This window comes from Diorhabda sublineata, chromosome 6 (genome assembly GCF_026230105.1).
Source record: "Diorhabda sublineata isolate icDioSubl1.1 chromosome 6, icDioSubl1.1, whole genome shotgun sequence".
Lineage (NCBI taxonomy): Eukaryota > Metazoa > Arthropoda > Insecta > Coleoptera > Chrysomelidae > Diorhabda > Diorhabda sublineata.
Genome location: NC_079479.1, coordinates 27,870,478 through 27,884,659, shown reverse-complemented (window position 1 = coordinate 27,884,659; position 14,182 = coordinate 27,870,478). Strand labels below are relative to the sequence as shown.

At 33.5% G+C, this 14,182-nt stretch overlaps 1 protein-coding gene across 1 annotated transcript in view; it reads left to right on the top strand.

Annotated features, from left to right (window-relative positions):
* Positions 1–13,478, top strand: part of LOC130445029 (neuropeptide Y receptor type 2-like) — a 78,084-nt gene extending 64,606 nt beyond the window's left edge. The window contains exons 3-5 of the mRNA XM_056780500.1: positions 839–1,943; positions 9,813–10,042; positions 13,230–13,478. Coding sequence (XP_056636478.1) covers positions 897–1,943; positions 9,813–10,037 — 1,272 coding nt within the window. The 5' untranslated portion in view covers positions 839–896 and the 3' untranslated portion in view covers positions 10,038–10,042; positions 13,230–13,478. The remainder of the gene's footprint in view (positions 1–838; positions 1,944–9,812; positions 10,043–13,229) is intronic.
* Positions 13,479–14,182: the final 704 nt, after the last annotated feature.

The window sequence follows — 14,182 nt, the reverse complement described above, 5'->3', positions numbered from 1 at the left end:
AAAGTGTCATATTCTTCTAGACAGTTCTCTTTGGATTTTTCCGGCAACAAATGTTGCTTCATTTGAAATTGTTATGATTTCTTCATGAGTACATATTTCAAACTCAATCTCAACAATAATAATAGAAGACCACTTCTAAGTTAAGAAAAATCGAATTACTGATTAAATTCAAATCAATTCATGTGCTATGATGTCACAATAAAAGGTGACTTTTATACGCTTTTTATATTTTTCTCTAAAACCATAGACAAGTGCTACAAAACGTTAAGATTCAAAGCACTTTTCAGATAGGAGTAGAAAAAAAATATATAAACGGATTACATGTTGAGATCTGTGATGATTTTACTAATACTTTTAATGTTACTTGCAAGGACTAGGTATAATTGCGTAATTTCAGTTATTTTTTAAAAAACAGACTTCTTCTCCTACCTTTGACCAGTCCTTCTCTGACGGCGTATTCAGGTATTTTGAAAATATATAAACATAGATATTAATCTACAGTTCAAACTAGGTTTTCTAGTTAAGTTTTATTCTTTCGTTTTCGCCATTCCGTTTTTTTTTTCGTGTGGTTGACTAGGAAATCAAGCATTTCATCGTCATCATCATCAAGTATCGTGTTTCATAAGGCAAATGATTACCGCCGAATAATTATTTATAATCACTTCATTTTAATTTGTTGAATTCTTATTCGTTGTACTTTAGGTTTCGTTCGGACAGCTAATTTTTTGAATATCCTCACTACTAAAAATAAAATTGCACTTATATATTAAAACCGTTCACTTTATTGACTTACATCAAGTAACTTCAATTAGCACTGAATAATTTGTTTTGTCCACAGGTGCTAATAGACTTCGAAGCGGAGGTAACCTTCTGGAGATGAAGTCAATCTAGTAAAAATGAATATCAGCCAGATAACAGGCGGTGTTATGTACAATACTACAACCAATGGAGATATTATCAATGACAACACGGTGCAAGTGGCGTTTTTTATTATTTATACGAGTATATTTGTTATGGGAATTTTCGGAAACGTTTTAGTGTGCTACGTAGTTTTTCGAAATAAAGCGATGCAGACGGTGACGAATTTATTTATAACGAATTTGGCTCTGTCGGATATATTGTTGTGCGTATTAGCTGTGCCGTTTACTCCGTTATACACGTTTCTAGGTGAATGGGTATTTGGTAGACTCATATGTCATTTGGTGTCATACACTCAAGGAACAAGCGTGTATATTTCAACTTTAACATTGACATCTATCGCCATAGATAGATACTTCGTTATAATATATCCCTTTCACCCTAGGATGAAACTATCAACTTGCATCGTCATAATATTGATAATATGGATATTTTCAATGTTGGTAACTTTACCGTTGGGGGTGTACGTGAAGTTATTTTCCGTCGACAAAGACTCTGAGAAGTATTTTTGTGATGAAAATTGGCCGAGTGAAGAGTGGAGAAGAACTTTCGGAGGAATTACGACGGCCATGCAGTTCCTCTTACCCTTTATCATAATGGCATATTGCTACATATGCGTTTCTATGAAATTGAATGATAGAGCGAGATCTAAACCTGGTTCAAAAAATAGTAGAAAAGAAGAAGCAGATAGAGAAAGAAAAAAGAGAACAAACAGAATGCTTATCGCGATGGTTGCCGTGTTTTTAGTATCCTGGCTACCGTTGAATGCATTTAATATTATAAACGATTTTTGTCAACAGATGGAGAACTGGAATTTTTATTATTTAACCTTCTTTGTGTCTCATGCCATAGCGATGTCGTCCACTTGCTACAATCCATTTCTCTATGCTTGGTTGAATGAGAATTTTAGGAAAGAATTCAAGCAAGTTCTTCCTTGCTTCGATGGAGCTTCAAGAAGAACACCTCCGAATAGATTTGACAATTGGAGATCGGAAAGAACATGTAATGGAAACGAGACACAACAGGTGAATAATTAAAATGAAAAATTGTTGAGTTAAGTTTGATACATTCATGCAACAAATTATCAAATTATGCCCGATTTTTCATTTCATCCAGCTTAATTTTTGTTTAGTTTTGTCACATTTGAATTGGTATATTTATGAAAAGGAATAAAGTGATGTAATTCATGTAATAAAAATAAAAAATCTTTTGCCAGGAAGATCAGCAATCTGCCTAACAATTGAATTTTTTTGTAAAAAGCAAGCACAGAGGGTGAACCTTGTTACACTCGAGTAGTTCTAGTAGTGCCTGGCATGTGGAGATGCCCGAGGATATTGATATTGATTGATATTCTGTAGGCTGTAGCATAGACAAGCCTTAGGAGAGTTCCAATAAATTGAGTTTCTGGGTATCTGCAGACAAACTCGGTGTACATGAGCTACATCTGCATGTCGAATAGGTCTTGCAAAAACTGTGGAAAGCTCGGAAGAGCATCTCCCGTGGAAGTATAGGTAAAACAGAGTCAGGTCTGCTTTCTGCGCTCTAAGCTGTCTAGGTTTCTGGTCAACTCTGGATCGTCTATAAGTCGAATTGCTCTCTTCTGTATTGAGTCCAGCATCCTCAGGGTATGCTTGAAAGCCGAACTCCAAGTATGCTAACAATACTCCAAAGATATACGAATCTGGATCTTGTAAAGGATTACAAGCTGTTGCGGAGTATATAGCTTTTTGGCCTTGAATTTTTGTGAAGCTATCTCATCTAAATCCGCTACGTAAATATATGAGGAAATATTGCTTCCAACCTCGATACCCAACAAGCGAATTTGCGGTATAGATGATATTCTATGTCCAGATAAGACTAAATCCTGAGGTGCAATGCCAGCTTTCTTTGTAAATACGGTAACCTGAGTCTTTTCTGCATTAAACTCAATAAGATTGCTACCACACCACTGTAGAATATTTCCAAGATAAGTATTGATGGTGGTGATCTGTTGTTTCTGTTGATTTGGGTGTTAGCCGAGTTTATTGGGCCGACCGATTTGAATAACGATCTTTTGTCATCGTCCGGAAAATTAATGTGAGATTTTTATTGTTCTTGTACAGAGTACGATATGTGTTTTTATTCAAAATCAGGTTTACCGATTTTTTTGTGTGGTTTAACTGCTTAGAGGTATGAGCATTTAACCTTAACGTTATTCTTCTATAAAGATGATAACTTGGTTATCGAAACACGCGTCAGAAATTGTAAGTGTGAGTGGATTTGTAGTGTAAACAGTGTGTTCATATTCTCAAATAATTTGGATAAGCCTGTATAACACGACTTCTTCTGGATTTTCCTCGGACTTGACGATCACAGTTATTTCCAAGAGATAGGAAAATCATTTCATATATTATTATGACCTGTTCATTTGTCTAGTTGCGAAATTACAAAGGGACGTTGCCATTTGGAAGAAGAAGTTAAGGAAGCTTAGTTTTTCTTTTTCTTCACATAATTAAATACTGAATTAGGATATAAAAAACTTCTAGATATTTGCCGAATATTTCAACTTCATCTTTATTATCCGTGACCCAGGTAATTGTCTATCTTTTTAATTAGAGAGTTGTGTTAGGATATTTCTAGCTTTATTGAAGCTTTCTAAAGTGATTACTCTGTAGCCTGTGTTGATATAAAATCATCCTGGCTCTGGTTTTTTACCAATGCTTCAGTATATAGTGGTATTTTACAGTGCTTTTCAGATAAAAGTATCCACCTTTAATAACTTTTGTCATACTGGTATTTAGAAAAAATCCAAAAACACGTCAATTTATGTTGGAAGGGGCAAGCATTATGGCTTATTTAAACTTACTGGAAAAGCCACCCCTCACCCCTAGCAGCATCCCCTTTATTTTTTTAAATTACTTTTCATATTTTTTATGTAAAATTTGGATACTCCTCTTTGAGCTGATTTCAAAAATTTATAATACTTGTAGGTTAAAGTGGTTAGTTTATGAGATAAACAATTTTTCTTTTAAGAGCACAAATTTTACTTATTATTTACTTTCACCTTATTTGCCTGTACTAAAATGGGTTGTACAACAGTTCAAACTTTTTAATCTTTTTAACTGTGCTATTTATTATGAAGTTACAATAAGTGTTCAAAATGAGTACCATTCACTTCCATACAATGGTATAATCTATTTTGAAATGCCTCTCTGAAATTGCTTAATACGACTGGATTTAATTGTTGACATTCATTTTCTATCCTCTCTCGTAATTCATCCAGAGATTCTGGTTGGGTAGCATAAACTTTTATTTTTAAATACCCCCATAAAAAGAAGTCTAGGGGTGTTAAATCCGGTGACCTAGGTGGCCACTCCATCATCTGCCCCCTTCTACCTATCCAACGAGCGGGGAATGTTTCGTTTAAAAATTGTCGGACAGGCATAGCATAGTGTGGGGGAGCTCCGTCTTGTTGAAATACCAGTAAATCTTCGGAAAGGTTATCATCATTTTCTATTATTGTTGTAATACGTGGGCCAACCCCTTCCCTGAGTAACTCAAGATATGATTCACCATTTAAATTTCCGTTGATGAAGAAAGGTCCGACAATGTGGTCACCTAGGATACCACACCAAACGTTTAACTTTTGGGGATGTTGTATATGGAATTCACGCATAATATGTGGATCACTTTCAGCCCAATATCTACAATTATGCCTACTTACTAAGCCATTTAATGACCATGAGCATTCATCAGAAAAGCAAATATTGTTTAACAATTGTGGATTGTTATTGATAATTTGCGTCATTTATTCGCAAAACTCTAGACGACGATCAAAATCATCTTCATTCAACTCGTGCACCAACTTAACTTTGTATGGGTGGTACTTGAATTTATGTAGAACTCGGAAAACTGTAGAAGATGAAACACCGATCGCTCTACTTATTGTTGACAACGATTGGGGTTGTTGAGCCTCTAAGCTGACTTGCCCTAAAATTGCCACTTGGATTGCTTCGTTATTTACGAGTCCCTCTCGCTTATGCACTTTATTGCAAACAGACCCTGTTGTGGTAAATTTCTCCATCAGTTGAATTACATACTTATGAGTTGCATGTCTTCCGTCATGTAATTCGTTAAATATTCTAGCAGCAGCTCTTGCACCATTATTATTTTGGTAGTATAAACCTACAATTTCAATTCTTTCTTGCAAAGAGTAAACCATTTCAGAGAAACAAACAAAATAAATAATGTATCAAATTACACTATCAATAGTGACTACAAATTCTAGTTGACAATGTCAAACTTTAATAAAAAGTAGAGTTTTTTGTTGTTTGGATTTTTTAAGTAGAATAAATAGCACAGTTAAAAAGATTAAAGAGTTTGAACTGGTGTACAACTCATTTTAGTGCAGGCAAATAAGGTGAAAGTAAATAATAAGTAAAATTTGTGCTCTTAAAAGAAAAATTGTTTATCTCATAAACTAACCACTTTAACCTACAAGTATTATACATTTTTGAAATCAGCTCAAAGAGGAGTATCCAGATTTTACATAAAAAATATGAAAAGTAATTTAAAAAAATAAAGGGGATGCTGCTAGGGGTGAGGGGGTGGCTTTTCCAGTAAGTTTAAATAAGCCATAATGCTTGCCTCTTCCAACATAAATTGACGTGTTTTTGGATTTTTTCTAAATACCAGTATTACAAAAGTTATTAAAGGTGGATAGTTTTATCTGAAAAGCACTGTATAGCTTCTTTCGATTTTATTCAGTTCTGATCTACTGACATTGTTTGCGTAGGTTTTCTTTCTGCAATTATGTATTTGTTTATTAGCAATCCTAGGGAAAATTAAAATGCGTGAAAGGAAATTCAAGATTCACTGTTACTAAAACGTAACTTATTGATATTTTTTGAATTATACACCTTGTATATATATCTAGTTTCCAATAATCTCTTGAATTACAAATACAACAGTCAAGATCACATATTTTGAACTTCATTTAGTCCATAATTATTGAAAAAATAATTCACGAGAACTTTTTTCTGACAAGAATGATTAACAATGATCGAAAACTCATTAATATTATTTAATTAGAGATCTAAATTATCTTCTTTATTCTGTTTAATAGTATCCAATATTATTATGAGAAACTGATAGGCAATTTCGCCATTGCTGATTTGTTATTTGATAGGCTGTTATCAATATTCTATTACTCAGTTCATCCCGATAGTCTCTCTTTCAATCGATCTGTGTTGGAAAACTTCATTCACGTAATTTTGAACATTAAAATTAAGGTGTAGAGATGCACCGTTCTGCTTGAAAATACTGTATTTCTCATTTGATGAACTATTTTATTTCTAAAACAACAATGGTCTGATGAGAGTGATGCCGATAATACCTGCTCTAGTATTCATTTCCAATATATTCTGTGTTCCTGCATCCATCTAGAGTTAGTATCACTTCAGAATATTTAAAGCTGTCGCCAATAACTGTATCATTTAAAATAAACATCGCTTCATTATTCAGAGAGTCTTTTATTTTTAATGTGGGGGTTCCCTTAAGCCTTATAATCTTCCAAAATTTGATTTCGCTGTATTGACCATCTTTAGATCATTTTTGTAACTACTACTTACTAGCGTTATATATATTTATAAATTTGAATTGTGGCATGTAACTGCTAAAATAAAATTTCATTAAAATTATTATCAACTGAATTTCTCATACGAAGGGTTGCTACTTAGATATTTATAGAGTAACTCATATTTTCAGTGTAGACCTTCTAATTGAATTAATTTTATTGATACGTGGGTGATATGACTGATATTTTCCAGAACTTATTGGTTCGAGGGTAAATTTCGATATATGGCAACACCGATGTGAATATATCAAATCTGACGTTGCCATCAAAAAGTTTGACATTTTTAATGGTAAACGTACTTAGAAAGTGTTGTTATACGAATGCTATTATTTGAGTTGAATCGCGAACATTTTGGTGTAATGATTTTCTACGATTTCCGATAAAGATTGAACCAACAACAGTGTGCCGATCAACGCGCTTCGGCTTTTGGTGATGAGGCACCATCTCTAGCCTCAGTGTTTCGATGGTTTTTAGAATTCAATCGTGGTTGTATATCACTACAGACTAAATTTTTTTGGTGAACGTCCGGGATCGACTGTTGTGCCAGAAAATATCGAAATATCGATGTTGCGTAAACTGATATTACAAGATCGTCATGTGACATACCGTGGGATTGAGGCATACTTGGGGATTAGTTCCACTTGCTTACATTTAAAATTGCATAAAAATTCAGCTGGGTCTTTTAAGATGAGCTAAATCCAACAGAAGTTGTTCGCCCACGAAGCACTTAGAAGCAAATAGTCGTCTGTTTTTTTGGAATAACTGGACATGTCGTGACCATTCTACTACAGCAATGTAGAACGGTCAATTCTGAAGGGAACATCAGCATTTATTCATCAGAAGTGTTCGAAAAACTCAGAGAAACCAAACGTTGGAGAAAAATATTTCTCCAACATGACAATGAGCTCTCACACATCAGCTCAAACAAAAACGTTTTTGAACAGTCATAACATCGAATTGATGACTTTAACGACTCAGTCTTTGACATTCAATTATTTTTTTTTCTCACAGATTCTCACAGATTAAAATTTAATCGAGAGGTTACCGTTTTTCTATACCTGAAAAAGCGGTTGATGTGTTCAAAATCACATATTTTAAGAGTATCTCAATCGGAATGGATAAAATGCTTCGACAATTGGTTCGAAAATATGCAAAAGTGTATTGATCTCCATGGAGATTATTCTGAAAAGCAATAAAGTCTTATCCAATTATAAATATTTGTTTTTATTTGACATATTCAAATCAGTGTTGCTATATGCAAAAACTTAAGTAGCAACCCACGTATTAAGATCCATTTAATTTATGAATAAATCAAAATACGTTAAATCTGCCTTAGAAAAATTACTTTCATATCAATGATACTGATGTCTGTGAAAATATTAAAAGCATTTGAGTTGTATTTCTGCATTCATTCGGCATTAATATCATATGTACAAACAATTTCTGTACCAGCGTTATTTTAGAAAAATTGAAACTTATTCATCTTTGTAATGTGACAAACGTATCGTAAACAAAATCTTTCTGTATTGCAGTTTCACGGATAGATGTACGAGGCTTTTCTACTACAAGCATTTTTCATCATTTACTGTTTTGTCAGATAATTCAGTTGAGACCAGGTCTTTTTCACTTCACAATCCTGTATTTGTATTTCAATACATTACATGGTTCAATTTTACTAGAATCGATGTTTTTCGAATTTTCTCTGAACTTTTTGAACATAGGAATATCTGGGCTACTAGTAATTTGATTAATCTTGGTTTCAAAGACAGCTGTTAGGACTAATTAATAAACATGACAACGACAGGCGAAAAGCAACAATTCTCTTCCTAACGTTTGCTCCAAAATAACACAAGCTCCATTGAAACGGCCCTTATTGGAAGCTGTTGTGTCGCAGCACATAATTTGTACTTTATCGTGAAGGTTCCAGTAAAAGAGAACTGTTGAGACAGCCTTAGCTTGATGTTTTCCAGAAGAACTTTCTAGTTTCGACACTGCAAGAAGCTGTTCTCTACCGTCAAATGAAGCAATAACTGGCAAGCGTTCTTCTTTTGAACTCTGTATATCCATCCCAATGGACTGTGACTACGTCGAATACGGTATTTTGGAAGTCAGATTTTATTGCTCCTGTTCTTGATTTTCTAGTTTCAGTACGAATTCGCTGAATCGAGGATTTGTTAAAAGAGAAATCATCGCTGTTCAGACCAAGCGCTTCTACCACCGCATTAAGAATGTAAACGGAATCTCTAACGCTTAACTGGCATCGATCTAAAGCTGCAATCAGTTTAGGTGTGATGAGATTATTTCTACCTCTTTTTGAACTTTTATCATGGCAGGGAACGTCCGGCAAACTAAGTTCAGAATTCAAAATCGGTTCTTCGTCTGAATCTTCTAGACTTTCTAAGTTATTTATGGTGGAAGTAGACACAATAGCTAGTGATTCTCCTTGCCTCACAATCCTTTTCTCTTCTTTTAATCGTCGTTGTCTAGATCTTCCTTCTTTTTCTGCCAATTTTTTATCTACACCACCTAAGCATCCCGGTCGATATGGCTCTCTCTGTTTCATTAAAAATAATTTATCTTCCTCCATTTTCATTCCCTCAAGAGCATCGGCATGTGCAATATCAAACAAATTATCAAGATTAATTTTGAAATTGTTCTCACGGTTCTTGAAAGTAATCTGAGTTTTCTTACAATTTTTTTGCAAATCTCTCCAAACATGATATAAATCAACAAGTTTCTTCACGCAGTTAGGAAATGCCCTTGTTGGAATTCTTGCTTTTTCCCAATATATGATTTGCGCTTTCACTAACAGTCAATTTAACCTCACGAATATTGTAAAATAGGACTGAGAGAACTTGTCGATTATATGGTAATTTTGCACCTTTTATTTGGTAGCTAGGCAATCCGATAAGGAAAATATTATGTTTATCACCGACATATTTACGCACTAAACAATGGCAAATAAAACATGTAGTTACAAGTCACAACGCAGTACTTAAGCAATTTGTATAGACAAGTTTAAATAGCAAGTCGGCACGGGTTATCGTTCATAAATCGAACTAATATTTTTTTTCTAGTCAATATAGAGTTATTACAAAACTTTTAAAAAGGTATGCGTAAAAAATATCAGAGTTGAAATGTAAGGGACAACCTAGTGTGCATGCATCTAATCAACTTAAACTGAATTATTTGAAAAAAGCTTTGACTCCATATTTTTTGCAAATCACAAAAAATAGCAAATTATTATCTGAACACAATGTATAAATTCTTTTTGGCTTAGGAAACTCTACTTCCCTCTTCTGGAAATAATAGAGCTATTTCATTTGGGGAAAGGAAGCTAACACCACCACCTCAGAAAACGGATAGTGTAGAGATGGAAAATATTATGGTACAAGCAACTGAAATAGCTGTACAGGATTCTACATCGGATAATATTAGACTGAAACTCATAACCAAAGAGAAGCCTCCTCCTTATGAAGCTCAAGTTCAAGCTACCGAGGAATAAAATGAGTAAGTTCAAGATTTTGCTCATTCAAAAACCATCCATTATATTTTCAATAATCGTTTGATGAATTCCGTTTTTTCGATGTAATTTCCATATTATATGAACTTATTCTTCGTGAATAAAAAATCATTGTCTCTTCAAAACATAAAATTAAAGCAAAATGTTGTGTAGTCTAACAAACCAAGAATTAAATTATACAACGTAACGAAGTAATTTTTTTCTTTTTCAATAGTTACCGTCATTTTTTTATTTTCCTCAAAAAATTCTTTGTAATTATATTTTCTCTTATAGTCAGTAATGGCAGTATCCTTTCGAAGGTCTCAACTATGGTATACAAGCATAGCTGGTTCCCATCTACCTTAATAACGCTTCGAATATTCTAAAATTTCCTGATGAAAACTTTCATCACTTGATGAACCCATGATAAAAAACTTGATTAAGAATGTAGGAAAATAATTTATGATATGCATCCAGCAGCTGATTAAGTTTTAAAAGGTAATTCTACGAATTATGGAGAAAAGCTAATCACACATTTTTGTAACAGGGCGTATGCTCAATAAAATGAAGGTCTTCAGATAATTTTCTTATGTAAGGAACAATTCAATTTTCATCTCACTTAGTATAAAAAATTTTGTTACAAGTGACAAAAATTTAGGTCCGTATTTGGGAAGCATTTTCACAAAACTCTCTATTAAACATAGTTTTATGTATAACGGCTTTCAAACTTCGGCTTAGCTCGCCAATAAACAATAAGTGTCTGATATAATGATGACATCAATTCACTAATATTATTGCAGAGCACTAATCTATCTTTTTTCGACGAAAAGGGAAATAATGGAATATGAAGTTTTCGATAAGTTATAATTCCAATACCACTTTGCAATAAACTCGATTGTTTAACTATCAAGCCTTCAGCAAGCAACTACAGCAAACTGATAAGTAAATTGGATAAATTTATTTCCTTATGTGAAAGCCTTATAGAGAAATACGGAGCACGTAATGATACAGTATGGAAAGAGCATAATTTCGATTACGAGGATCGTCCCAGAAGTACCTGGCCTGTCCCAGAGATGGTGGTAGTTGCATGAAAAATACCACTGTACCAGAAACTGTAACAATCTAAACAGTTTTGGTAAAAAAATTGAATTGAATCGCGAACATTTTGGTGTAATGATTTTCTACTATTTCCGATAAAGATTAAACAAACAACAATGTGCCGATCAACGCGCTTCGACTTTTGGTGATGAAAGACCCATCTCTAGTCTCAGTGTTTCGATAGTTTTTAGAATTCAATCGTGGTTGTATGTCGCTACAGAATAAATTTCGTGGAGAACGTCCAGGATCGGCTGTTGTGCCATAATATATCGAAATATCGATGTTGCGTAAACTGATATTGCAAGATCGTCATGTGACATACCGTGGGATTGAGGCATACCTACTTGGGGATTAGTCCTCAGAAGTACCTGACCTCTCCCAGAGATGGCGGTAGTTGCATGAAAAATACCACTGTACCAGAAACTATAACAATCTAAATAGCATATGTTTCAAGTTTGAAGACGCCTCGTTGTTTAGTATTTGTTTGGCAGCCAGCAATAGTGAACGTTTTTATTGAATTTGTAAACATGGAAATAATTGGTCATCGTTATGTGATACAATATTTTTGTTTGCAAGACCTTAGCCCTAACAAATTAAAAGTTGAACTAGATTCTACTTTGGGTGAGACTGCTCCTTTGTTAAATAGCCATTAACTGCTGTAATCAACTTCATAACTGGAAAATCTTTGACCGCCGAGCGATTTTCAAAAGTGTGGGAGCAGAAAATAATCCGAGGGGGCTAAATCCGGCGAATAAGGTGCATGAGGTAGCAATTCAAACTTTAATTCATAAATGTTGGTAATCGCAATAACGAATGTGTGAGCTGGTGCATCGTCTTGATGTCTTCAGTTCATTGTTTTGATTGTTCTTTTGTTTCGGGGGTGAAGTGATGGATCCACGGATCCACTGCAATCAAAAAACCTTGTATGAAATATGAATGTGTCGGACATATGGAATCAGTGAGATTAATGGAATAGCTTGTGTGTGCTCAAGTTACAATTTCACTTCAGTTTAATTTTCAACATTTTGAAAAAATAAAAATATCTCGAAAGTATCCCATTTTTTGGTATAGGACGTAGTCCAGTAATTTCATCTAAAATTTCATGTAGAAGTCTAGAAAAAGATGAAAAATTCTAGGTTCTATTTGAATTGACAAAGTTGACAACTACTTCTGGTATAATCTGAAGTGTCACATTTGGTACAACATTATATTTCAGCTCAGCGTAATCCAAAACTGCCTCGTAATTCCAGATTATCAACATATCTGGATCCGCCATTACGTTTAATCGTTTCGTTTCTCGCCACACCCTGTATAATCAATTACTATTATTCTATGATTTCGATGAATAAATTAAATTCAAATTGGGGTCAAATTCTTTTTGAAAAGATCTAGAATGCCATCGATTTCATAGATTAAAAGTTATGAACTGCCACTGCTTAGCGTGATTTCTACTTGAAAATATATTTAATAAGGGTATGTTTGTTCTGTTAATGAAATTCCCCTTGATGCTACTAGAAAACCATCATTTATAATGACATAGTTTGATAAATGTAACCCTTAACATGTTGTTCGGTTTCCGTTACCAATATTAAAAAGCAAATACATTTCTATTATGTGCCTATGGCAATCAAGGTTTTGACAAAATTAGCACAAAAAGGAGATTGTAAATATGGGAGTGTTATGCAATATAAGTTATTATATTTTCTTCATTTGTATATACATATACATGTGTAGAGAATCAAGAAGTTTCTATGAGCTTATTTGCTGGCCTAGAACTCAGTACTTCTAAGGTCTTCAACTGCACGATAAGGTTATATTCATTGTTAATTGGTTTTTCAACATAATGTAATATAAAATTTTCAAACACTGGAAATCTAAACACACAAAAAGGTCCCGGGTTCGAATTTGGTTAAGGAAAATTTACATTTTCAATTTTTTTTTATATGTACAGAACCAAATTGAAACTATTTAGCAGTGTTTTACATCATAAAATTATAAAAACCGATTTTTTTTAACAAAACATTATAATAAAGCTGAGTTGAGAAAGCATCTGTCAATAATGCAGTAGTTCTAAAAGAAATATTTCTTCTATTTCAGATTTGGGCTCCCATCTACACATATTGGAAATATTTCAAAAGAAGAGACAACACTGTTGAACTACACTGTCTATTTGCAACGGAGTGCCAAATTCAATTTGAAAGACATTGAAAAATCTCATTTTAGAACAGTTAAATATATCAATTCACGATACTCGTAGATAAAATAAAATACAAATTGAACTAACTGTAAATGTAAAAACTATTTCAAGTCAAGAAATAATTGTTGAACAACCAAAAATTCCCAAAATGTGTTTTAATCATCCTCAAAACATAGAGGTAAAGTTAATGTTTAAGAGGCACGTAATCATCGCGGTGCAAAATTTATTTAATATTCTAACTTTTCGTAGTAATTGCTGTCGTATTTGCCAATGCTGGGTTCGTTTTAGATTATCAACTTTGACAGATCTAAATCGATTTTACCATACAAAAGCCTCAAGTGCAAAACATCGATTTTTCTTAGTTTTTGTTAACTTCCGAGCGTTAAAATCCAAAAGTTACACATTTACCTAATTACTAATTACCTACCCTTTCATACGAGTACACCGCATCTTATCATTTTTAAATATTTCGGCTAACTTACTAACAAAAATTGCTATTAACAATCTTACTTTATCCTCATTAACTTTGTTAAAGATTTTTATCTAAAAAATCAACAGCGCAGTCGTTTTTATATATCTTTTTAGGTGTCAGTTTGGGACTCACTAGTCGCTCATTCTTTCTGACCCTGACGTTACCCTTTTATCATTTTCCTTTCTACTGTTTATTGGCCCATTTTAATTTTTTGTTGTGTCAATATTATTATTGTTGCCTGAAAAGCAGTCACATTTTCAGGTAGGTATAGTAGCAATAAATAAACGAGCTCAGCAGTGTTTGGGTGAAAACCTCTATAGAAACCATTTTCACATTATCTATGCGGCTTTGAAGCTTTAGCTGCAGCTTTTGAGTTCACCT